Consider the following 25318-nt stretch of genomic DNA (forward strand, 5'->3'; position numbering starts at 1 on the left):
CCCAGGATCGAGTCCAGTGGAGAAGGATACTCCATTCGGCGTAGGTTCATCGAAGAGCTGTAGCCCGTCAAGTATCAAGTAAGAGCATGTATAGGCTATAGGCTCAACAGTTATGGTCAAAATACTTATTTTTTTAATGAACGAGAAAGGCACTCTCACCGCTAGGTGGACTAATCAGAGCTAATCTTGTTACAAAGAATGTGATATTGCATTTATAAAAAATATCCATTTAGTTTTTCGACGACTTCTTTATGCTTATTCTACTTTTGGTATACGCTCAACTTCAATCGGTTGAGTAGGGGTTAAGTTCGAGCATTCCCCTATTTTATCAGATGGTGCAGAATTTTTTTTCATCGGCTTCCCAGGACGAACATCTGCTTTACAAAAGAAACAATCGATTTGGTGATCTCGTGGTTGGGACCATTTCATAGGTGCAGACAGCTTAAAGGCACGCTGTTCACCCACACGTTGTTCTATAATATTAATCAAAAACTATTTTTATATGAAAACAGAAGAAAAACCAAAAAAAAAACTTACTGTACAAATAGGTCGAACAACTGGAACAAATACGGCTGGGAACCCATGGCAGTTCCAATCCCTCGACAGTTATGCCAAAGGCCATTTTGTATGCCTCTTTTTGTTTATCAGTCATTATATGATTCTTGATTCTTCTGTGTAAATAATCACCACACATGAAGCAAAAAGTGTCCACTTTATGCTTGCAGAATGACATCTCTGTTTCCTAAAAATAAAAGCAACCAGTTAAAATACTAGAATAAGATATAGGGGGAAAGACGGCTTTGGCAGGTTTTGTTCTATTATTCACCCCTATTCTTGTTTACGGACGAACGAAACTTTCGAACGAATGCAGTTCGTTCGAATCGTTACCCCATTTGATTTTGCTGGCGTAAACGAGAATGCGCATCAGCTTTCGTTTGAAAGCGCGTTCGTACGTAAACAAGAATTGTGATTGTCAGGGGGGGTTTTGTCGACCAAATTTTATGAAATTTTGCCACAATATTCTTTGACATGCAAAGAATGTTAGGCCAAATTTGAGCATGGTCAGTCATAAAAAAGTCTGTGGAGACGCCAGACGACGTAACCTTCGGACGACGTAACCATTTAATTCCTCCACTTGATTGTACCTTGATACGTATTTCGACCTCAACAGTAAGGCCGTCTTCAGTGTCTCGTACGGGACTCGATTCGAGTCAAGTACGAGACACTGAAGACGACCTTACTGTTGAGATCGAACTACGTATCTGTCAAAGGTACAATCAAGTGGTGGATTTAAATGGAGTTGTACGAACTCGTCTTAGTACAAGCATAAATCCAGAATAAAAATCTCCTTAGTCCCCAGGAAATATTTATTTTCAGGATTTCATTACATAGAATGATAACTATTTTAGAGCTAACAACATCTTCGAAAATTCCTTTTATGAAATTTCTAGGAAGAAACCAAACACAGTGCCCATAATCACATCAAGTTAGAGAATCCATCATTGAAAGATTAAATATGCAACCATAACTTACCTCGGTATGCATGGTCAAGCGATACTTGTTTGATCTCTGAGCCGAAGATGTTTTACCATCCTGAGAACACTTAGAGGGAAGATGAATTTTCGTCTGTAATGAACCTCGTGATGATTTATTACGCCTTGGCAATAGAACTAAAATTTGGAGACCGTAGACATACCTTATGTAAATAAAGCTTCGCAAAAGAAGTAAACTTTAGTGCGCATTCGCCGCAAGCTACTTCTGTACAAGGATGAGCTGTGTCCTTGTGACAATGCAAAGCGTGTTCACTATTGTATTCTTTGGCACATTCGTCACATTTGAACATTCTGACAACATCCTTTTTTCTCTTTCTTTGGTTTCCGAGGGGACGCCGACTATCATCGTCAGGTTGGCTGACTATCAAATAATCAGAATAGTTGCGTTGCACTTCAGGATGGAGTTTTTCCTGTAAGAATTTGCAAACATCTCGTTAGTTTCGCCAGGTAGTCATTGATAGTGTTGAATAAGAGATCCTGCAAAACACCAACCTTATGCTCGATCAATGGGTATTCATCGGGGAAACCTATTCGGCAGATGGCACAGAAATACAATTTGTGTCTTGCCTTAACGTGAGCGACCAGCTTTGCATTGGTAGGGCACAACAAAACGCAAAACGGGCATTGAATTGAACTCAGCGAATCCCCAAATGCACTATATTGCAAACGACTGGTCGGCACATGTTTTTCTTCCATTGCAGTTTTGTAGTCTTGTATATCATGGTTTGCGACAGTTTCTCTCACAGGCTCCCTATAATCCAATGCATGGCTTTCAGTTTCCGTTTTGAAAACCGTATTTTCCAGTTGTAAAGGCAGGTGTGTATTGTCACAACCATCGTCGTTCGTTTGCATTTCTTCCGCTTCCTTTAGTTTACTTGTCACAGGATCATTACCAGTTAATAAGTTCCCGTCCTCTTGTAACTCGGAATCCTCCAAGGAAATTTCCAATTTAATGTTAGACTCTGCGACATTCTCAGGTTCCTGCGCATCTGTAACACCACTGATGACAAACTCATAATCCAATGCATGGCTTTCAGTTTCCGTTTTGAGAACCGTATTTTCCAATAGTAAAGACACGTGTGTATTGTCACAACCATCGTCGTTTGTTTGCATTTCTTCCGCTTCCTGTAGTTTACTTGTCACAGGATCATTACCAGTTGATAAGTTCCCGTCCTCTTGTAACTCGGAATCCTCCAGCGTAATTTCCAATTTAATGTTAGACTCTGCGACATTCTCAGGTTCCTGCTGTTTGTGTTCCAGTTCTGTGGCGGTTACTACTTCGCAATTGAGCTGCAAACCGATGACTTGAAAATATCAATCGATACGTTGAAATCGTAAAAAAGGCGGAATGAGGGGAGAGGGGATCCCTCAAGTAAGGACCCATTGACAGTGATGAAGAATGACCCAGGATGAAAAATCACTATGATTAAGTTGTTCTAAAACATGTTATGATTGAATTCGATGATGTGTTGCAAGTCACCCCGCAGTAAGTGTTGCTTGCAACACCCATCATTTTAATATTATTTTCATATTTTTATTATTGTTGTATATCAGATTATATGTCTAATCACTAATATTAGGACCCATTAAAAGTATCATGTACTAGTAGAATGAATAAATCCTTTTAATTCAGAATTATTGAGCGAGAAACTTGAAAAGTGTTGCAAGTCACCCCGTTTGACGGTATGCTAGCGTCGCTCCAGAATGTTGAGCAAAAAAACATGAAAAGTTACATCAAAACTGTAACTTTTTGTATTCTGCAATTTTTTTTATTATGTAATACAAAAATACTTCCACATTCACATAGGATGATGGTTTTACAAATATGTATAGGTACCCACTGATTTTGACTCTTAGTTAGTTATAGTTTTCTAGAAATCAAAGGGGGGCGTTTTGGCCAGGTGGGGCGCATTATACCGTCTTGCCCTAAATATTGAAAATGCATTTCTTCCTTTGCCTGTCAGTGTTGGTGATGTGAACTTTTATTCATCAACAATCCGTCATGGCCACGCAGCGAAAATTTTATTTTGATTTCAGTTTGGGTATCAAAATTCATGGTTTTACGAGACGATGATTGCAGAAACATTTTCAGGATCAAAGTTTTCAATATCTTTCCCAAAGGTTTCAGGTCACATCTCTACGTTACAGCCATATAATTGACGGAAGAGTGTGGATTGGTACTGAATATTTTTTCGCAACATTTCATAAATATCACATTCTATGACTAACACCACTCTGTGTTTCGGAATTGAACTTCGTAATCAATCCAACAAAGAAAATACTGGTTTCTCAAAAAGCCATAGCTCCAGTTGTGATAGGAAAAATATTTTGAGCTTTAAGTGGAATGTCTTTACTTGTCATAAGACGAGTTCGTACAATTCCATTTAATTCCAATACTTGATTGTACCTATGATACGTAAATATCGACCTCAACAGTAAGGCCGTCTTCAGCGTCTCGTACGGGACTCGATTCGAGTCAAGTACGAGACACTGAAGACGACTTTACTGTTGAGGTCGAACTACGTATATGTCAAAGGTACAATCAAGTGGTGGATTTAAATGGAATTGTACGAACTCGTCTTATGACAAACATAAATCCAGAACAAAAATCTCCTTAGTCCCCAGGAAATATTTATTTTCAGGATTTCAGTACATAGAATGATAACTATTTTAGCCCAAACAACACCTTTGAAAATTCCTTTTATGAAATTTCTAGGAAGAAACCAAACACAGTGCCCATAATCACATCAAGTTAGAGAATCCATCATTGAAAGATTAAATATGCAACCATAACTTACCTCGGTATGCATGGTCAAGCGATACTTGTTTGATCTCTGAGCCGAAGATGTTTTACCATCCTGAGAACACTTGAAGGAAAGGTGAATTTTCGTCTGTAATGAATCCCGTGATGATTAATTACGCCTTGGCAATAGAACTAAAATTTGGAGACCGTAGACATACCTTATGTAAATAAAGCTTCGCAAAAGAAGTAAACTTTAGTGCGCATTCGCCGCAAGCTACTTCTGTGCAAGGATGAGCTGTGTCCTTGTGACAATGCAAAGCGTGTTCACTATTGTATTCTTTGGCACATTGGTCACATTTGAACATTCTGACAACATCCTTTTTTCTCTTTCTTTGGTTTCCGAGGGGACGCCGACTATCATCGTCAGGTTGGCTGACTATCAAATAATCAGAACAGTTGCGTTGCACTTCAGGATGGAGTTTTTCCTGTAAGAATTAGAAAACATCTCGTTAGTTGTACCAGGTAGTCATTGATAGTGTCGAATAAGAGATCCTGCAAAACACCAACCTTATGCTCGATCAATGGGTATTCATCGGGGAAACCTATTCGGCAGATGGCACAGAAATACAATTTGTGTCTTGCCTTAACGTGAGCGACCAGCTTTGCATTGGTAGGGCACAACAAAACGCAAAACGGGCATTGAATTGAACTCAGCGAATCCCCAAATGCGCTATATTGCAAACGACTAGTTGGCACATGTTTTTCTTCCATTGCAGTTTTGTAGTCTTGTAGATCATGGTGTGCGACAGTTTCTCCCACAGGCGCATCTGTAACACCACTGATGACAAACCCATAATCCAACGCATGGCTTTCAGTTTCCGTTTTGAGAACCGTATTTTCCAATTGTAAAGACACGTGTGTATTGTCACAACCATCGTCGTTTGTTTGCATTTCTTCCGCTTCCTCTAGTTTACTTGTCACAGGATCATTACCAGTTGATAAGTTCCCGTCCTCTTGTAACTCGGAATCCTCCAGCGAAATTTCCAATTTAATGTTAGACTCTGCGACATTCTCAGGTTCCTGCTGTTTGTGTTCCAGTTCTGTGGCGGATACTACTTCACAATTGAGCTGCAAACATAAGTGAGATTTATCAATAATTTAAGAAACTGATATTTGAAGATTTTCATTAGTTCAATTTAGCTTACCAAAGTTTGCTTGTTATCGGTTTCGGTAGACATGGCCGTTGTTTGAATTCGCATAAAACGTATAAAACATCAATCAGTCCCGCCTTTTTCTGCTGAATCTATATTTAATACAAACCATTAGTAGTATGTTATGATAAGATACAATACGGTTCTAACATGTTATTGGATTATTTCAAGTCTACATCTTTTAGTATGTAATAATAATAATAGACAGAAGGTAGAACATAAAAATAAACAAAAACAACGAACATTTTGTGTATTCAGAAAAGATTAATCCAAGCAAAAACAAGAAGAAGTTTACCGATGGTGTTAATTTTGATAGTTTGCACGGCACAGCATAGGAAGATCACCTTAAAATGCTTATAATTTTTTTTTAACAATTTGGAATTAAAATTTGTTTTATGTACGATACGGAAAAGTATAAAACTATATGATAGATAAATTTTCGTAAAATATATCAAGAAATAGAAATATGTACTAAATATGTACTTCACAGCTATTCCCGTATCGCATATCAATCAGTTTTCAATTACATTTCGATTAGATTTTTTTATAAGCATTTGAAGATAGTCTTCGCATGCTGTGCCGTGGGAGCTATCAAAATTAACACCATCAGTTGACTTCTCCTTATTTTTACATGGATTCGTCTATTATGAGTTTAAACATAGCTAAATTTGTTACACTCTCTCAGCTCTCAACTCTCACCAATGAAAGCAAACCAGCACAGCCCTGTTTGCACTGAAAATTGTATTCATATCGATGCTATCGTTACATTGGTTAACATTGTTTATGATTTATGAAAAAACGAGCAATGGGTAATGTTTTTAACATAACCGCGAGTAGACTTAGGACTTGTATAAACGTAACGTATTTACATTTAACTTCTATCTTTTGGATCTATGGAGTTTGATTATAGGTATTGATATTGGAAACGAAAACTTCCATTATGTGTAGAATTATTAGCTATTTGTTTATTCAAAACTTCTGGAAATAAAACTCATAATTAAATACATAATTAGAATTGCTTTGCTTATTTACTCAAGCAAATGTAGGACATTTATAGATTTCTTATTGATGATGAGTATAGATAGTAGAATCTATAGATAGTGGAATATATAGATGAGCGAAGATAAATCCTCTGTCTCCAAACGAACTGTCAAACGTGTCTCCAAACGAGCATGACGTCACGATTTCAATGGAAACGTTAAGGGCTGTGACGTCAAATTTGCGTGTGCACGGGCAAAAAAATCGACTCAGCCATGCTTTCGCTCATCTATAGATTCTACTATCTATAGTGCACACGCACAGTTTAATCTAGTTCTATTTATAAAATTTTCAGACTATGCTATTTTAGGGGAACTGTCCCGTTTTCCAAACAAAGAAATACAGAACCAATTTCGTTGCTTCTTTTTGCTAACATGCGTGCTTACTGCTGAAAAAATCACAAAAAATAAGAAAGAAGTCAAGGAGCAGTAACCCTTCTACAATAGAGGAGGTACTGCTAATACGTCAACGAAAAATTATTCAATGTTTTGATTCCAAACTCCGAGTCGACGTCAAGTTTAGAGCAAGATTACCGGTGGTGAGTTTAAGCCGTTTGGCAGCGCAGTAACATTACTTGCATTACTTGACACTTTGCTATAACAGTAGCGCGACTGACAGGTGACCAAATTTGGTAGCGCGATAAGAGCGCTGCTATTTGATGAACTGTCAACTGTCAAACGTCACTGGTACGGAATAGGGATCCTATATTAAGAGATGTGCGAATACTTTTCCAGACGATTTAGCAACGCTGTTACTTTCGTAAACAAACGCTGCCAGCACTTGCCGCAGTAAAAAATGTTTAGGCTTGCACATGACTTTACATTCGAAGACACTTTTTGATTATTTTGTCTATCCTCTAGCAGTGCATTTTCGCTAGAATTAAAGAGCAATACGAATGAACACGATATAAGGCATCAACTAGACTACTTTCACTTACGAAAGCAAAACAAATTGTTAATATAGGATCCCTAGTGAAAGAAGTCATCGAGGTTGATCTTAAGCTCATGATGGTGGATGTCAGAAATATTCAACTGCACAACTTGAGAAACTGTGTACTCATCGAGTTGAACGATGCAGGCTTGGCATTACGGCTGCAAAAAGAGCATCATCTCCGAGACACATTCCGATGCCAGGGTGTGAAATATTCTATCCCTGTGTATGTAGATGGCCCCACCACAACCGTAAGGCTTCATGACCTGCCACCATGTAGGGGAAGAGGTGGTAAAATGAACAGGGGTGGTAATATGAACAGTTGGCTATATTTATATTAAACCACTATTTAGGCGTATATTAATCATGCACACATTTTCCTCGAAATAAAATAAGGTACCTGAGCTAATATTTTGGTTTTGAGACCGAACGAATAGCTATTACTATCCAAAATATCAAAAGGGGCCGTAAAAATAGGGTCTGATGTAATTTTTTACCATTATTCCGCAAGCTTTAATTCTTAATAAATTCATAATAACATTGATTTAAACCGGATCTAACCACAGCGGCAAATAGGACAACCTTCACAAAGATGTTGCAGGGGTAAATAGTAAAATTATAGGTTTGCATAGTTAGAGGAAGAGTTATTTATCACAAGGCACATATGGGGGTAAAATGAACACTTGTATCAAACTTTCACAAATTTATGGTAAAAGTTATGCGATTGTGAAGCGGAAGTTCAAGAATCAAACCATATCAAATAACCAAGAAAAAACTTTGAATATGTAAATTTAGTTAAAAAATAATTGATATTTTAAAACTTTTTAACTTCTTTTTATTATTTTCATAATTAAGAGCTTTTCAAAAGTTATACCAGATTTTTCAAAAGGCTCTCGTAATCTCAATTAGTTGTATATACAGTGCCAGAGTAAAAAAAGAAAATTAAATGTTTCAAAAGGGTTTAAGAAGCGATGTTCATTTTACCACCAGGCAGTGTTCATTTTACCCGCACTATTTTTGTACATACGAAATTTCGATGTTTTTTATTTCGATGAAAAACTATATAAAACAATGTTTATTAGCGAAAAAAATGTTCAGTGCAATAAGAATATGAGTTAAATTGCTGAACCAAGTGGTAAAACTAGCAAATTATCCTCGTTTTATGATTGAATTCAGCGCAAGTCCTTAACGTGTTCATTTTACCACCTGTTCCCCTATGTTTAACACAACCATCACCCAACATAAGGAGCAATATGGAAAAGTGATCTCCATTCAAAACGAAGTATGGAAGAACTTCTTCCCTGGGATACCAAACGGTGTCAGAGCGATACGAATGAGGATGGAGGTACAAATACCATCGCGTATAGTAATTGGAGATTAAAGGTTGCATGAAGAAGAAGAAGTCGAAGGATGATATTAGAAAAATATTGCACGGGGAAGCACACGGAAATTTTTTTAAAACTCTTCTCAAAAATTCTAGAAGCGATTTAATTAAAAACGGAAAGCAGTACGGAGTTGGACTTTTCTTATACTGTGTATTAGATATGATATCATAAAATAAAATTTGAAATCGAAAAATTGCGTTCATTATGCAGTAGAAGGATAGTCCAACCCCGTACTGCTAACCGTTTTTAATTAAATTGCTCCTAGAATTTTTGAGAAGAGTTTTAAAAAACTTCCCGTATGCCTCCCCTCCCCATGCAATATTTTTCAAATATCATCCTTCGACTTCTTCTTCTTCATGCAACCTTTAATCGTCAATAAAAAACGAATCTACACTCGTAACTTTCCGATGCCAAAGTAAACAAGTGACACCGAGCGGAGGATCTGAGACTCAGCAAGAAAAACGAACAGTTTCAAACACCGCCGAACGACAGAGCAAAGACGTGGACGAAAATTGCAACGATACAGCTGAAGCTACCCCGCATGCGGCAGATCTCAACTCAAGCGACAACGAATCTAATGATGATGATGATGACGCACACATCGACCCACAGCCCGGAACCACAGCAAAGAGGCGGTTGTCGACTGGGACAAATGAATCGAATTCGAATGAAGCTAGATGCGAACAAGATCGGAAGTATAACATAGTGTGTTCGGATATCACCAATCTTTCTAGCGAAACACAGTTTTGTTGTTTGTCGCTCTAAGCTGAAAGATATATTTAACGTTAATAATCACTTCGCTATACTTCCATAATGACTACAAACTCACAATTTTGGTGTTCTACCACAAAGCGCAGGTTATGTATATCCCTCTCCTTCTTCTCGACGACAATGTGCAGATCGATTCCAGTAATCCTATCTTTAAATTCAATTGGGTCAACAGAGCCACATCTTTTATATTGTAATGAAAAACTTACAAGTAAACCGGTTTGTTACTGGTATCTCCAAGTATTCCGGCGAGAACGAAAACTGCTTGATCTACCACCAACAGTCTACACTACCTCCTACATATAATGCCAGTCACAGTTAATACATGATTATCGTAATTAAATTGATTTTCATACCTTGATATTTCGAATTCATTGACCGATCATCTTTTAATCGCTAACCAACTAATAATGAAATAGGAATATTTTACAAATTTCCTCGATGTCTGATATCAAATTCAACTAATTTATCCAATACGTAAGATAGCTAGTCATCCTCGATCTGTCATTTCGTTTTGTCTTTCCTTCGTTCGCACTAACCATTTTTACTGACATATGTCCCTGTCATCGACTTGCCCAATACGATAATTTTAGCAACAATACAATCTAACAAGAGGCTGACTGCTGGACGTAACATCCCCCTCCCTAAAAGGTAGTGAAAGCTAAGCCTATTGGACATCTTTACTAGGTACTCCTACGTCCAGTGATGCAAGTTTCACCGCAGGCCTTCTGTACACTCCTGTAGCTGTACGAACCAAAGCTTGACGCACGCGCCCATCACGTCCCAGAAGAACCTTCTCGACTCGTCCTCTAACATACTGGTTCCTTACTGTTGTGCCAACCATGAGCACTAAATCTCCTTCTTGAATATCTCGTACTTCTTCAAACCACCTACCACGACGAGTGATCACCGGCAGATATTCTTTAATCCACCTCTTCCAAATGGTGTCGGTGATATGTTGAACTTGTGCCCAACAGCTTCGTAAATTTGTTCGGTGTTCCTTACATTCCGATGGTGGCTGTTTGACTCCTGACGAACTTCCCAAAAGAAAATGATTGGGGGTCAAAGATTCTTCGTCTGCAGTCTCCAGTGGAAGATACGTGAGAGGACGAGAATTAATCATTGCCTCTGCGTCTAACAATACCGTCTCAAGCACTTCATCCGATGGACGACGTGGATTATCGATGATTGTCCCAATCGCATTCTTCACAGAGCGCACTAAGCGCTCCCAAGCCCTCCCATATGTGGGGCATCCGGTGGGTTAAAGTTCCAACGTGTATTGGTATTAGTAAACGTACTAGCCAGAACCTCGTTCATTTTAGCGACCTCTTGTCGTAACTGCTTGTTAGCGCCTACAAAACACGTTCCATTGTCGCTAAAGAATTCCGCCGAGCTCCGCGACGAGCAATAAAGCGCCGTATAGCCATCACACATGATTCGCTGGTTAAACTGTGTACTAATTCGAGGTGTATCGCACGCATCGTGAGGCACGTGAAAAGTGCAACCCAGCGCTTCACTGTTGAGCGGCCTACTTTCACTGTTACTGGGCCAAAATAATCTAGGCCAACGTAAGTAAACGGCCTCACAAAGGGTGTTACACGTTGTATTGGTAACTGGGCCATTGGTGGAGGATGAGGAGATGCGTTCGTTACGCGACACTTGACACATTTTCTTGCTGTCTGCTTCACTAGTGTTCGTAAAGTTGATATTTCGTACCGCTGCCTCATCTCATTCACCACCGTTTCATGATTGGCATGACGGTAGTGGCGATGGTACCAATCCACAATGAGAGCGGTGATCGGGTGAGTCTTTGGCAGTATGACAGGGTTCTTCGCCTCGGGTGTTGCATACCATGCCGCTCCTATCCTGCCACGCATTCTTATTACTCCGTCGGTGTCGAGGTAGGGCCATAACTTGTAGATTGGGCTAGTTTTTGGTATCGAATTGTGTCTATCTGTCGCACTTCCTTGTGTTTCCAGCAGAACTTTCCGCTCAGGGTAGTATACTTCGACTTGCGCTTGTTTCCAAAGCTCACGTTCAGCCAACTTCAGTTCTTCTTGGGTCAATATTCCAGTTTGTCTGGGTTGTCTGGTTTGTAGGCACTTTATGTTTCCAATAAATCTTGTCACGTACGCTTGTGTTCTCAGCAATCTTTCCCATTTACTGAACCGCTGGAATTCTATTGAAGATGAAGGAATCGTATGATGAACATTGGATACATTGATAGCTTCTTCCCCTGTTGACATTGAGTTATTGTTTTGTGGCCATTCCGCTTCGGAGAGGTAGAGGAAAGACGGGCCACAGAACCAGCGGCCTTTAGAATCAAAATTTGGTCCACTCCCCCACTTAGTTGCCTCATCTGCTGGGTTTTTTTTTGTAGGCAACCATCTCCATTGGTTCATCTTCGTCATTGACAAAATTTCCCCAACTCTAACTCCCACGAATTTGTTGTATTTCCTGTGGTCCGAATTGATCCACGCAAGAACCGTAGACGAATCTGACCAAAGATGAATGCTGACTATGTCATAAGTGTGAGAGGTCGATATTGAGTCTGCCATTCGTGCTCCCAGCACTGCTGCCATAAGTTCCAGCCGGGGCACGGAAAGAACTTTAAGGGGAGCCACCTTGCTTTTAGCGCCCACCAGTGCCACTTCTACTCCTACGTCACCAGAAATACGCATGTAGGCGACGCACGCGTACGCTGCATCGCTGGCATCCACAAAAACGTGCAGTTGTTTAGCCTTTCCAACTTGGTCCCGAAAATAACACCGCGGAATCCGCAGTTCGCACAGCTTTGGTAAGAAACTAATCCATTGCCACCACCGTTCAGATAATTCTCTATTAATGGGCACGTCCCAATCGATTCCCGTAGCCCAAACGTCTTGGATTAGAATCCTGCCATGAATTAAGTAGAATGTCACAAACCCCAACGGATCAAATAGACTCATCACTAATTTAAGCATTTCTCGCTTCGTTGGGATGTGGGATGACTCCGTAGCCTTAGAGAGACCATCGCGGAATGACAACGTGTAGATGAACTCATCTTCGAACGGTTTCCACCTCATACCAAGTACGGATTCTACCTTTTCGGCTCTAACTAAGCTCAAATGCTTGGCATCTGCCTGTACATTGCGCCGGGCTTCTTCGCTTATTCCCAGCAGAACGTCGTTTGAGTTTGATAAGAAATTGCGCAGGTTGAACCCGCCCTTAGAGTGGATGAACGTAACTTGTTTTACTACCTCTATGGCTTCATCGACGGTTTCAAAGCTGTCGAGGTAGTCATCTACGTAGTGGTATTTAACGATTGCTGACGATGCTTTGGGAAAGGATTCTGCATAGTCTCGGGCATTCGCGTTTTTAACAAATTGCGCCGAGCTCGGAGAGCAAGTTGCTCCAAAGGTCGCGACATCAATTATATACACGCTGGGGGCTTCTTCTGGTTTGATTCTCCATAGGAATCGTTGCGACTGGCTGTCTTGAGGACGGATAAGAAGACGAAGAAACATTTCTTCTATATCTCCGGTAACGGCGATAGGGTGCTCACGGAAGTGATACAGAATGGATATAAGGGGATTCAGAAGGTCTGGGCCTTTAAGCAGAGCTGAGTTAAACGAGACTCCTTCCACCTTCGCGGCCGCATCCCAGACAACCCGAACCTTTTCAGGCTTTTTGGGGTGTACCACTACACATAGCGGGAGGTACCAAACCCGTTTCGTGTCAAATGATCTCAGCTCCATTGGGGTTGCTTTATGGCAGTATCCTTTAGCCACGTATTCTTCTAACTTCTGATGAACACGAGTTCGTAAACTTGGATCCTTAGCCAACTTTCGTTCCAGCGATTGTAGTCTTCTGATAGCCATGGGGTAACTATCGGGAAATTCCACAGTGTCCGCTTTCCAAAGTAATCCCGTTTCGAACCTAGCCGCAACTCTTCGCGTTGTTTCTTTCAACAACCTATTAGCCCTCTTGTCTGCTTCCGACTCAGGGATCATATATTGGCTTGTGCCGTCCGTTCGATCCAGTGAAAAATAATCGTTGAGTTGTTCATTCATCTCGTTATCTGAATCTTGAGCGGCCGGTACATGAAAATTTACCGACACTGTTGGCGATGATGCACGTCCACTGTATCCATAAATTGCCCAGCCTAATCTGCATTTTGCGGCGACAGGTTCGTTATCATTTCCTTCCCGGATCTTTAGCGGTATTGCCAATCTTAAATTATCCAGTCCAATAAGAATTTTAAATTATCCAGTCCAATAAGAATTTTAGGCTCAGTTTGCATTTTGCCGTCGTTGTAGTCGGACGAGCGAAAAGTTCTCTACGCGTGATTATAGGTACGGTAGGTACCGAACAGAAGTTTTTTGCCTTTTGTGTGCTCAGTTTCAGCCAGTTCGTTCGTTGTTCGCATGATGCTTGCAAATACAGTGCAATTCCGTTTTCCGCTCTCCGCTCCCCGTCCGACATGGGCTGAGATAGCGGGTTTTGTAAAACAGTTGGACACTGATGTAAAGCTAATGGACACTGTGTACAAAACGTCTGAAGACAGATCTTTGTGCGTGAAATTCACCTCGACGGATGCCATGCAGGACGCGTTACGTAAGAATCGCGAACCACGGAAGTTTTGTTATTCGAGCGGAAAGACTGTGGAAGTCCGAATGATTATTGCGGGAAGTAACATACGGTATGTTAGGGTGTTTGATCTTCCACCAGAAATACCGGATGAGGATCTATCTTCGGTACTCGGACAATACGGTACAGTGGAGTATTCAGTGCGAGAAAAATTTCCCGTGGATTTGGGCCTCGATCACTTGTACACGGGTGTACGAGGTGTCTTTATAGACGTGAAAAGTGAAATACCGCCGTCGCTGAAAATTGGAAATCATAAAGGGAAGACTTTTTATGATGATCTGAAGAACAAATGTTTCGAGTGCCAAAAGGAAGGACATCGCAAAGATGCATGTCCTTTGCGAAATAAACGGATGACCAAGAAATCGGCAATCACGTTTGCCGAAATAGTAAACGGATGCCAGAACAATGGAGAAGGTATTGATGAGGAAGACATTGAGGAAGGAACGATCGAAATTCTGGATGAAGCGATGCAGCAATCTGTGGGAGAAGAAGAAGAAATAGAAGAAGAAGAAGAAGAACTGGAAAAAGAACAGGATCCAACGAAAATAGTATTTAAAAATAAAACGGATCAGTTGTGGTACGAGCGCAAAGGAATTCTTAATTACACCGAGAAAAAAGAGAAAATGTTGCGGGAATATGCGGAGGAACAACGGAAGAAGAAAGAGGAGGATCTGAGAGAACAAGCAAAATACGCGGCTCGCAAAAAAGCGCGAAAAAATGTATTGTAATTATGATAACTTTGTTATTTAATATGTTTCTCGGCTCCGTAGAGTTTTATATAAAACAAATGAGCCTCAAATAAACGAATTAAAAAAAAAAAAAAAAAAAAAAGAATTTTAGGCTCGACTTGTACGTAGTCATCCATCGGCAACCCGCGTAAATGAGGATATTGATTAGCTAGGGCTCCATAACACAATGATTGCTTCGGAAGTAGAAGCCGCTCTACAGTGTGTGCATCGTTTATCTGGAATGTATTCGCCGACCCAATACCCTTGATGCGAAAGTTCACTCTCTTAGAAGTCGATTCCTGGCGCGCGATGTTGCCTGCCCACCGGAGTGTCAGAGGTTCGGTTGGCCTGTTCAATCCCATATGCTCTGCCACCGTTCGACCTAGGAGTGTCAAAGATGATCCCTCATCGATAAACGCGAATATCATTTGTTGCTTCTCAGCCATGGATATTATCACTGGAAGTATGCGGAAATACGGGAAGCGGCCACAATTTTGGTTAATTAGGGAACTATGACATGACGATAACCGAGTAGATGTAGTAGGTGTCATTGTCGGATGTAAAAGAGTATGATGTTTCTCGCGACATCCTTCAACGCCACAGCCTTGCCATGTTCGGCATGGCCATTTTTGGTGAAAATTCAAGCACGTGCGACACAGATTGTACTGCAACACTATCTTCATTCGGTCGTCGATGCATTTAGATTTGAATTCTTCACATTCCGCGATACGATGCCCTAACGCATTACACATGATGCATGGTTTTGGTAACTTTTTCACTGTCCCACTATTTCTTGCCTCCATGTAGGGGGCTTCATGAGCATGGATAAATGCCTTTTCTTTCGACTTCTCGTTTTTTGGTGTCAGACTGATCGGTAAGTCGAAGGTGACTTCACTTGCTGCTTGGATAAGTTCATTCATGAAAGTGTTGAAATCAGCGAGTGTCGCACCTCGATGAATTAGTTTGTACCTGGCCCAATCCAATCTCAATTGAGCCGGTAGTTTCATAATCAACTCTTGTAACAAAACAGGATTGGTCAAATGATTTTCCTGGTTAGCAGCTTCCAGATGGACTACTAAGTTTTCCACTGCAAGGCCAAAGTCAATAAGCGTATCTAACTTGGGCGCAGGTACACGGCGAATTCGTTCCAGCAATGAACGAACAATAAGCTCTGGTCGACCGAATCGCATTTGTAGCGTCTTGATAACGTGGGGTACACCGGCGGGCATCATGAGCCGACTACGTACCGTCTCAAGAGCATTTCCACGCAAGCACTTCTGGAGTCTTACTAAATTTTCCACGTCCGAAAATCCGCATGCGACTGTTGTCTCTTCATATGTCCGAATAAACATAGGCCAATCCTCGCATGTAACTTGCCAAGCAGGTATTTGCATGTATGTTGTCGGCAGCGGTGGTTTCACAGCACGATTATTTCCTGCATTAGGCGAAATATTTGAGAGATGAAGTACGAAATGGCTAGGTCCTGCTACAGGTTCGTTCCGCTGTGACGTAGCAAAGTTAGCCATGCGAGAGTTTGAGCTGGAGATACGTCTTTGTATATCGTTTAGAGCGTTTTCTTCAAGTGGGTACTGCGATGTGACCCAAGTGGCAACTCTCTCGGTATTCGAAACGTGCGAAGCAGATGACGATCCGCTTAATTCTGCCTGTTGACGCATCAGTTCTTTCTTTTTCTCCATAGATTCACGTCTCAGGAGCGTCTTCTTCTCTTGCAAATCCTTTTGTCTCACCAACTCTGCCTCTCGAAGTTTTGTTTCTTCTTCCATCAAACTTTTCTTCATCTCCAGCTTGCGTTGATTTTCAGCAAACTCCTGTCGTTGTAGTTCCTCTTGTTCCTTCAGCTCCATCTCCCTCAATTGTTCCTCTTCTTCGAGCAGGCGCATCTGGGCTTCTAACGCTGCGGCCTGAGCACTAGCTGTCATGCTTACCTTAGATGCGACAGTCCTATCTGGCTTCTTGCTCCGCGTCTTCGACGTCTTGCTGCCGCCGCGCTTTACCGCTTTATCCTTTGTCTGTTGGGGTCCAGCAGATCCGTATGAGACGTTGAATTACATTTGTTGCATAACCAGTGGCGGTCCTTAACGGTGTGATCTACTCCAACACACTTGAAGTGATGCCAGTCACTACATGCATCACAAGCCACCATTGAATCCACGACGTCATGTTGATTGCATGACTGGCAATTGTATCCGGAGGTATTCCCAACTTGCATCTTTGGCGACAAAATTCTTAGAGAATTTGTTCGGATATCACCAATCTTTCTAGCGAAACACAGTTTTGTTGTTTGTCGCTCTAAGCTGAAAGATATATTTAACGTTAATAATCACTTCGCTATACTTCCATAATGACTACAAACTCACAATTTTGGTGTTCTACCACAAAGCGCAGGTTATGTATATCCCTCTCCTTCTTCTCGACGACAATGTGCAGATCGATTCCAGTAATCCTATAAGTAAACCGGTTTGTTACCGGGTATCTCCAAGTATTCCGGCGAGAACGAAAACTGCTTGATCTACCACCAACAGTCTACACTACCTCCTACATATAATGCCAGTCACAGTTAATACATGATTATCGTAATTAAATTGATTTTCATACCTTGATATTTCGAATTCATTGACCGATCATCTTTTAATCGCTAACCAACTAATAATGAAATAGGGAATATTTTACAAATTTCCTCGATGCCTGATATCAAATTCAACTAATAAATCCAACACGTAAGTTAGCTAGTCATCCTCGATCTGACATTTCGTTTTGTCTTTCCTTCGTTCGCACTAACCCTTTTCACTGACATATGTCACTGTCATCGACTTGCCCTATACGATAATTTTAGCAACCATACAATCTAACAAGAGGCTGACTGCTGGACGTAACATAGTGGAAGCATGCAAGTTACCTGTAACCTCAAGGGCTGCCTACTCTGCCGTTCGAGAGTCGTCTATGATGGCTAGGTTGGGACCGCGCCGTCGCTAACTGTTTTAACAACGCCAGCGGTTGGGGACTAGGTATGAGCGTAGTTGGTCGGACGCCGGGATATTACGTCCGGCACTAACTGAACACACGCGCCGAGTACCCGCGTCTTTATAGCTACGAAACTAGCTAACACACTGCAAGCCACAAGCTCACTTTCGTGTCCACGACTGGTACGATTTTTCGGGGTTTGGTTTAGGAGTTCACTTTTCGGGGGCACTGGTATGGCCGCTCTAAAGGCCGGCTGTTTGGGACCACACTGGACTGTCGCTTTACCGACTTCCCTATATTTTCTAGGCACACGCGGTCGGCTTTACAAGTATGGTTCATCCACTACGGCCGGTTGATTGCGGAATCTAACGTCACGAAATAACTTTCGTTTCCCGGCGGATTCCGGATTATCACTTGGGGTTCCGAAATCACACGATCACGCACTATCGGTACTGAGGCATTCTTTTCGGTTCGGATTCACGGTGCAGACCGTCTCGAATAAAAAAAGACTCACTTGACCGGACTCTTCACACACGACCGTATCGATGGCTGGCTCAAGCCCAAAAGAGGACGAGCAATGGAGATGAGTCTCCACCGAACCCCAACCGTTTTTCCCATTCTTTTTCTGTTTCCGTCAGATCACGCATGCCAACCGTATCGTGTGACTTTGGTAGCAGAAACTTGGATAGTTTTGGTAGCAGACGACGTTCAAGTGGGCAGATGAAAATGAACAAATTTTAACAAAACTAATTCCTAACTCCTAACGAAAAAATGAAATGTATTGTACGAAAATTATATCAGCACTCCAGCAGTGTGAAATGTCGTTAATAAAAACAAACAAACAAAAAAGCATGCGCAACGATTGGAGTCACATTTGTTACGCGAACTTCGCCACCAGTGAATTTAAGTTCGTCATCAGACGAGTGTAGTTATTGAAAGAAACATCCAGAATTTTGACTACTTGGATAGTTTCTAGCTACTGGGTGTCAAGTAAACTACCGCTAACCGCAAGTCGAGCACATCTGTATATGGGGCTCCATACAGATGTGCTCGACTTGCGATTAGCGGCAGTACATTCCCTTCGCAAAACCTCACTAGGCTACGGTTTTGCGGAAATTCAACTGCGAACTGGTGGCAACACCAAAACGTCTATAAACTGCCCTCATAACCTCGATATGCCACGGTGAAGGCACGAGCTGGCACACCAAAGGATGGAGATATAAACGAAAAGGGGCATGGACAACGAACCGAACGAGCAATCTTAACGTACGAGAGGCGAGACGAGTATCCGGAATGTAGACCGACTGGCCATACGGGCGAGAAATACGATGAGTCCCTCGTTGAACCAGAGCAACCGCATGGTGTCGAAAAGAAATGAATGCACCCGATCGAAAGCGTTATCGAGAAAGCTGATGAGCTTACCTGCACGACGGTGGCGACGGAGACTGGGCGATCGAGCAAGAGTGTTGCGCGCTGAGTTCGAACTTTTCTGCCCGTCACTCAAAACACAATGGGCTTGCATAACCGTTTTTTTAGAATGCCAAAGCCGGTACGCTCAGACTGTGTGATCTACACTTTTCTTCTTCACTAGCACGATGATGCCCTCCAAGATTTTTTTTATGTACAGGTTATCCGACTTCGTCAGTAGATGGGAATAACCAGCGCGGGGGGAAACATACATTTTCAGTGCAAAACGTAAACAAACGAGCATAAATTCCATACAAAAATCCAAGATGGCTGAGTTGGGGATATTGACAAGTCGGATAACTTGTACATGAAAAAATCTTGATGCCCTCCACGTAGGCATGGGTAAAATTGCCAACGAGGCTTCATTGAAAAACAGTTCCACCTCACGGTGGATGACGTTGAACATGCGAAGATAGAATTCTCGTGGAAAAAAATCGAAAAAAAAAAGTGATGTGGGAATTCAAAAGAATGTTCTAGAGAAAATTCATTAAAAAAAATTCAGTGGATATACAAAATAATTGTCCGTGTCCATCCGGAAGAAAAATTCCGCGTAAAGACGGAAAAAAATTTCATTGAAATTCGGAAAAAATAATGCGATCAGATCTTACTTTGTATAATACCATATCAAGGTAATCTCATCTTTAAATTACGTTTTGTCGCAAAAGATCAAATGAAAAAGTAGGGTAACCGGCAGTAATGTTGGGCCTGGATGTAACATTGGCTCATCACGCAAATTAATCAATATTTCAGCTATAATACGTCGAATTGTAGGGAGATATTTACCACTGATTCTTTAGAAAAGTGTATCAAACATATATCTGCTTCATAACTTTAAATTTATACACTTCTTAAACTATTAAAAGAAATTATCTTGCGTGAAAAATTACTTTGGCTCGGTTTTCTAGCAGCCATGTTTCGTTGACTTATGTAGGCTGGCTGTGCTAGAGTTTTTCTTCTGCCCAATACAAGAGTTATCTGAATGAACATACCTGCTTTCGCACATCAGATGAATGGATAACAACCACACTATGTCAGCTATCATTTTTATTTCACACTTCCCAATAGTATAGCAACATAATTAACCAAAACTTTTTTGGACAATACTGGGGGCACTCGTAGCCAAATGGTGGCATGCGCTTTCGATTTGTAGCACTACGTTAGTATAGGTGAAACTCTAAAATCAAAACATTCTCACCAATAACCCGTACTGGAGAAAATAACCGAAAGCTGCAGATAGAATATCCGATTCTTGCGATTAGGTTGCTGAGAATTTTTGTAAAAGCAGGTTAATCCACTCAGCGGTTAAGTTTTATTCGCTAATTAGGTACATAACGCTACAATCAACCCACACCAAGCCTCTAGTAATGCTTCATGTATGGTAGGGTTCTGAAATTTATAAAGTCCTTAACGCTCAGACAAGTACCCTTCCACAACCTTAAACGTCATGTAGTTTGTGAATGGGCCTTCATGATGCTTTTCTCGAATCACGATATAATCGTTTTTATTCGCAGAACATACCAACAATAATTGCCTACCTTACGGCCCCCAACCACGATTCAAGCATAGGAGATTCAAGCATCAACCTTTCGTGGTTCGATACACCATTTTCTTCATAATTTCGCAAATTAATGATTTAATTAGTGTAGGAATATTTAGTTTTATCATCTTTCGCACGAATCCTACAAACATTCTCATTTAATAATGGAAAGATACAATGGATCGTATGTTTCATTAGATAAGCTTTCAACGTCATTTCATGTGAATAGGTAATTTCAAGTCGAATTACTTGACAAATACCTTCATCATAATTTAGATCTATTATTGATTGCAAAAAGTATTTTGATCTGTAAAATGATACCGAAAAAGTATTCTTTTAACTCGGGAAGTTGAAACACGTGAGAGTTTTGAGAGGATTCGCAACAGCTGATCGATATAGAGAGGAGTGGAATCAAACGCACGTACCAATCATGAAACTTCAATGCAGGCATAGTTAAAAACAAGCATCCAATAATTGTATTTATGAATAATTGTATGATAATATTAGGTAGTTGGCACAGTTATAACTGTTTATGCACAGTACAATGCAAGGAATTGCCTAGAATAAGTTTTAGAATTGGCTTTCTTCAGTAGTGCGTTATGCATAGTCCCCACCTAAAGCATTGTTTACGTTTCGGAAAAAAGTTTCTTTGAGAGTATCGCGAGAGCGAGAGCAACACAACTGCCATGGTTTCAACTAGCAGTAAATCTCAAAATTATGCGGCAGCCAATAATTAAATTAGGCAATTTGTTTGAAGGCACAACATGAGGGCTAGAACATGTAGCCTTTTTGCAATTGGAGTTTTTAATACAGTTTTCATTTTTCTAAATATTTTCACTTGCAAATATGGTAAATATTTGGGAAATAAATGATTCATATAATAGGATTTTCGATAGCATGTCCTTGGTAAGCGTGCTATTGGGGAATCTAAAACGCACTCTCACAATCAGTGTGGTAGTATTTTACATGCAACCAATTAGAATTCACGCTCAAAAAGATAATTTGATTTTCTCTATTTGTTTGCATGCTGTCTTTATTCAACGCAAGCAAAATGACTGGTACTACAAACAGCAACCCATCTTTATCTTTCGTATATTCGAAATCAACAATCACTCGTCCCAAGTGGGCTGAAAAATTATCCACCTGATAGGGACAAGGATGCCGACGTTTGTCCATTTCTCTCGAGACTTTCGCTGGTTTAAATGAGATATTGCGGACATTCAACGTCGTTTTTTGCTATTTGGCGTCAAAACCAAATGTAAGCAAGCCGGCTGGTGGAATAATTCTGGTTGGAAATGCAATATATGAAGATTTATAACGATAAATGTGCTCAACCGTAGCATAATGAGCCAAGGTTTGAGCCGTTACCCCTACTTGAAAGATATGTTAATTTTGATGGATTTTGGTGATATTATTTTCTTTTCAAACAGGTATGCTTCATTCAATATTATCTACGATTACTTTATCCCAAAATATGGATTTATAAATATATCTGAATCCAAAATTATAGGTTTTATTTCTTTTTGAACATGAAATAATGGAATCAAAGATAATAGTGGGATGAAATTTGTTACATTGACGAAAATCCAAATTTATTGAATATTTCAGGACACAGTGATAGATGACACTTATTTTGCTTTGCATTTTCCATGCTGCGAGCACTCCTCCAGGGAAAATTTTTGTGTACTGTAGTAAAACTAATGAATCTTCACTATATCTACAAAATTATATGATAAATTTCATTGCTATCGGTTATAGCAACGAAAAGCATTCAGTTCATGTCCAGACATTTAGAGTGGATATTTTGAACTTGGCATTATCCGTTATACCGCCGATCCTTATACATCCGTTGAACTATTTGACAATATTACCTTGATGAGTGAGTAAATGTTTCAACAGTCTGGATTTGTAGTGGAATGCCCTATCACATTTGGGACATTGGAGTTGTGGTACTGAATGAACAGTAGCCTGAAACGAACAAAATTATACATTTGTGTTTTGACATGCCAAACAAGTATTTTACCTTATGATATCTCAACGTGTTATGTGAGCGATAAACTGTTCTACACATATCGCAAGGAAAATGTGTCTGAATTTCCTTCGTTTTTTTCACACCATTCTTCTTCTGAAACATAAAATAATTTAAAATATCTCTGACGGGCCAAACTTTTGACAACCTCTATACACTTACCTCACTAACCTTCTTTTCCATTCTCTTGCTAGCTCTTATTTCCATCCTACTGTGCATGACTAAATGCCTTTCAAGTTGAGATCTATAGTGGAACATCTTCTCACATTTCGAACATTTTATATGCGGTTCCATGTGAGCGACGGACTATAAAAATGAAAAAAAAAATTGAAAATAAAAACAGGAACAACGCTGCCCATCGTAATGTATGAACGAGAGTACTCACCACATGATACCTTCTTGCATCGTAAGTATAGAATACCTGTTTGCAAGTCTTGCATGGGAAAGTCGGCGTCGAATTGTCGCTGGGGCTCTTTGAAAAAAAATGGCAAATGGTTTGAATGTTAATACATTTCTACTTGAGTTACTTTTGTTCAATGTTCATCATCTTCTACCTTTTCTACACTCAACTAAACTATCTTATGACCATCATAAGCCTTCTTATACACTCAACTAAACTATCTTAGGACCATCATAAGCCTATCTTATGAAGCGTGGAAATCGAGTTTCATTTTAATAATATAATTAGGTAGTAGATAATTAGTCGGCCCGTGATGAAATTCATTTTTGTAAATATCTTAGTTCATATAAAGTTCATAACAATTATCAGAAAAAACAATACATAAGAATTGTCTTATGATTTTTATTACTTCTCTTGATGTGAAAAACTCATAAGAAGTAAGCATTGTTGTAAGCATGGCGGAATATGTATGAGTAGACCATTAACCACGAGGAAGCAGTTAAGAGTCGGTTGTAAATGAATTATTGGAAGTGGCTGATTTTCTACTCGCCGCTATCACATCCCGGCGCTATAGTATATGCGCAAAATAGCCAGCATGAGTTAACCGCCAGAAATTTGTATGGCGAAAGACATCTAACGCGGGTTTTCTCAAGATTAGGAACTTTTCATGAAAAACTATTTGGTACCGGTTATGAAGGATGGTGTCCGCTACTACGCCCACCAAATATTTTTTCGATTAAGGTGCTTAATTTCGAGTAATCGAACCGTAGATGCCTTTCGCCATACTGATTTCAGAAAGTTAACTCCTTCTGTGCCGCTGTAAGCATGCTCAAAGTAGGCGATTCATTGGCGGATCACAAATGAGAGTAAATGATTCCTCTTGTTAATGTTTTCTATTGGGTTGTTTGCTTCTAAAATCATTATTCATTTCAATCAAAGGTAATTGCCTATTTCCGGGGATTAAACCACCCGACTTGGACGTTAATTTACAAATGAAAACTCATATGTGAATATGTACGTTATGTGGAAGATATTGATTAGGAAAATGTATTGGAGGTAACCACTTTCCCTTCGATGGGACTCGAACCCATGACCCAACTGTTGGGTCATGGGTTCGAGTCCCATCGAAGGGAAAGTGGTTACCTCCAATACATTTTCCTAATCAATATCTTCCACATAACGTACATATTCACATATGAGTTTTCATATCATTATTCATATTTTTCAGAACCTTGTCGACGCTCATCGATGACTAAACCATTGAACGTTTCCCACCAGCAGAAGAAAGAAACACCGACGATGAGATGATTCTTGAGTTTTACCAACTGGTGCGATATAATCATCTAGACGAAGCAGTTTCACCCTTGTGAAATGCTGCCCCGTGGAATTCGACATTTTTTTGTTTTCTGGGCCAGGCTACTGCACACCCACGCAATTCAACACCACTGATGGAAGCAGTGTTAATCCTCTTCTTTCATAAAATGGCACTGGGCTGCTTGGATGGGCACAAATCAGTGCACCAGCGACGTGACAAGCTCTTGTTTACAAAAGCAGCTTCGCCCTTTTGAAATGTTGGTGCCGAATTAACCGTTTTCCACATATTTCTGAGACGAATCTATTAGTGAGAAAAACCGTACAAATCAATCAACCCGTTGTCTCAAGGGGAATGCAAACTTATGTTGATATATAGAGAAGACAGAAGATGACCAAAATTAATTGACAAAAGTTGGTGTTTTGATAATTTTTATTATTTTACTTACCTTTGGGTTTATTGAATCCACGATCTGCGGGTTGTGCGATGCATTCAATACCAACTTTTCGTGAGTACTGATGTGTTTCAAATACCTGGATTTGAAATGGAACGCTTTAGCGCATTCGGGACATTTGAAACGAGGTTCCTTATGAGCCGTTGCCTGCA

At 40.3% G+C, this 25318-nt stretch overlaps 4 protein-coding genes and 1 long non-coding RNA gene across 7 annotated transcripts in view; 1 reads left to right on the plus strand and 4 right to left on the minus strand.

Annotated features, from left to right (window-relative positions):
* Positions 1-228: 228 nt before the first annotated feature.
* Positions 229-5769, minus strand: LOC134227400 (zinc finger protein 62-like). 3 transcript variants are annotated; one of them, XM_062708828.1, is made up of 10 exons: positions 5751-5769; positions 5502-5599; positions 4864-5424; positions 4515-4781; positions 4352-4444; positions 2046-2843; positions 1697-1963; positions 1534-1626; positions 538-742; positions 229-473 (listed from the first exon to the last, which is right to left on the minus strand). In XM_062708828.1, the coding sequence occupies exons 2-10, from the start codon at positions 5553-5555 to the stop codon at positions 256-258; spliced, it is 2556 nt and encodes an 851-aa protein (XP_062564812.1). In that variant the 5' UTR covers positions 5556-5599; positions 5751-5769; the 3' UTR covers positions 229-255. The 3 variants fall into 3 exon arrangements, with proteins under 3 accessions (XP_062564812.1, XP_062564813.1, XP_062564811.1); XM_062708829.1 differs by lacking the exon at positions 5751-5769 and adding an exon at positions 5658-5676; XM_062708827.1 differs by lacking the exon at positions 5751-5769 and having other exon boundaries at positions 5502-5719.
* A 5211-nt stretch (positions 5770-10980) lies between these two features.
* On the minus strand, positions 10981-13488 carry LOC134223135 (uncharacterized). The gene has a single exon (XM_062702274.1). The coding sequence runs from the start codon at positions 13486-13488 to the stop codon at positions 10981-10983; it is 2508 nt and encodes an 835-aa protein (XP_062558258.1).
* Positions 13489-14175: 687 nt separating this feature from the next.
* On the plus strand, positions 14176-15051 carry LOC134224391 (uncharacterized). Its single transcript, XM_062703710.1, has 2 exons — positions 14176-14446; positions 14582-15051. The coding sequence occupies exons 1-2, from the start codon at positions 14209-14211 to the stop codon at positions 14983-14985; spliced, it is 642 nt and encodes a 213-aa protein (XP_062559694.1). The 5' UTR covers positions 14176-14208; the 3' UTR covers positions 14986-15051.
* A 2175-nt stretch (positions 15052-17226) lies between these two features.
* Positions 17227-17775, minus strand: LOC134224392 (uncharacterized). Its single transcript, XR_009982937.1, has 3 exons — positions 17602-17775; positions 17364-17541; positions 17227-17300 (listed from the first exon to the last, which is right to left on the minus strand). It is a non-coding gene; the product is annotated as an uncharacterized LOC134224392 (long non-coding RNA).
* Positions 17776-22537: 4762 nt separating this feature from the next.
* LOC134223136 (uncharacterized) overlaps positions 22538-25318 on the minus strand; it is an 82793-nt gene continuing 80012 nt past the window's right edge. The window contains exons 54-58 of the mRNA XM_062702275.1: positions 25161-25313; positions 23386-23472; positions 23163-23306; positions 22995-23096; positions 22538-22939 (exon numbers count right to left, since the gene is read on the minus strand). Of these exons, the coding sequence (XP_062558259.1) occupies positions 22826-22939; positions 22995-23096; positions 23163-23306; positions 23386-23472; positions 25161-25313 (600 nt within the window). The 3' untranslated portion in view covers positions 22538-22825. The remainder of the gene's footprint in view (positions 22940-22994; positions 23097-23162; positions 23307-23385; positions 23473-25160; positions 25314-25318) is intronic.

Source organism: Armigeres subalbatus, chromosome 3 (genome assembly GCF_024139115.2).
Source record: "Armigeres subalbatus isolate Guangzhou_Male chromosome 3, GZ_Asu_2, whole genome shotgun sequence".
In the NCBI taxonomy this organism is placed as follows: Eukaryota; Metazoa; Arthropoda; class Insecta; order Diptera; family Culicidae; genus Armigeres; species Armigeres subalbatus.

Coding starts and splice junctions, on each gene's coding strand:
- LOC134227400 (XM_062708828.1), bottom strand. CDS start 5,555: ATGCGAATTCAAACAACGGCCATGTCTACCGAAACCGATAACAAGCAA. Junction 5,425..5,501: donor CCGATAACAAGCAAACTTTG/GTAAGCTAAATT, acceptor TTATGTTTGCAG/CTCAATTGTGAAGTAGTATC. Junction 474..537: donor TTGTTCGACCTATTTGTACA/GTAAGTTTTTTT, acceptor TTAATATTATAG/AACAACGTGTGGGTGAACAG.
- LOC134223135 (XM_062702274.1), bottom strand. CDS start 13,488: ATGGCTATCAGAAGACTACAATCGCTGGAACGAAAGTTGGCTAAGGAT.
- LOC134224391 (XM_062703710.1), top strand. CDS start 14,209: ATGCAGGACGCGTTACGTAAGAATCGCGAACCACGGAAGTTTTGTTAT. Junction 14,447..14,581: donor CCTCGATCACTTGTACACGG/GTGTACGAGGTG, acceptor GACATCGCAAAG/ATGCATGTCCTTTGCGAAAT.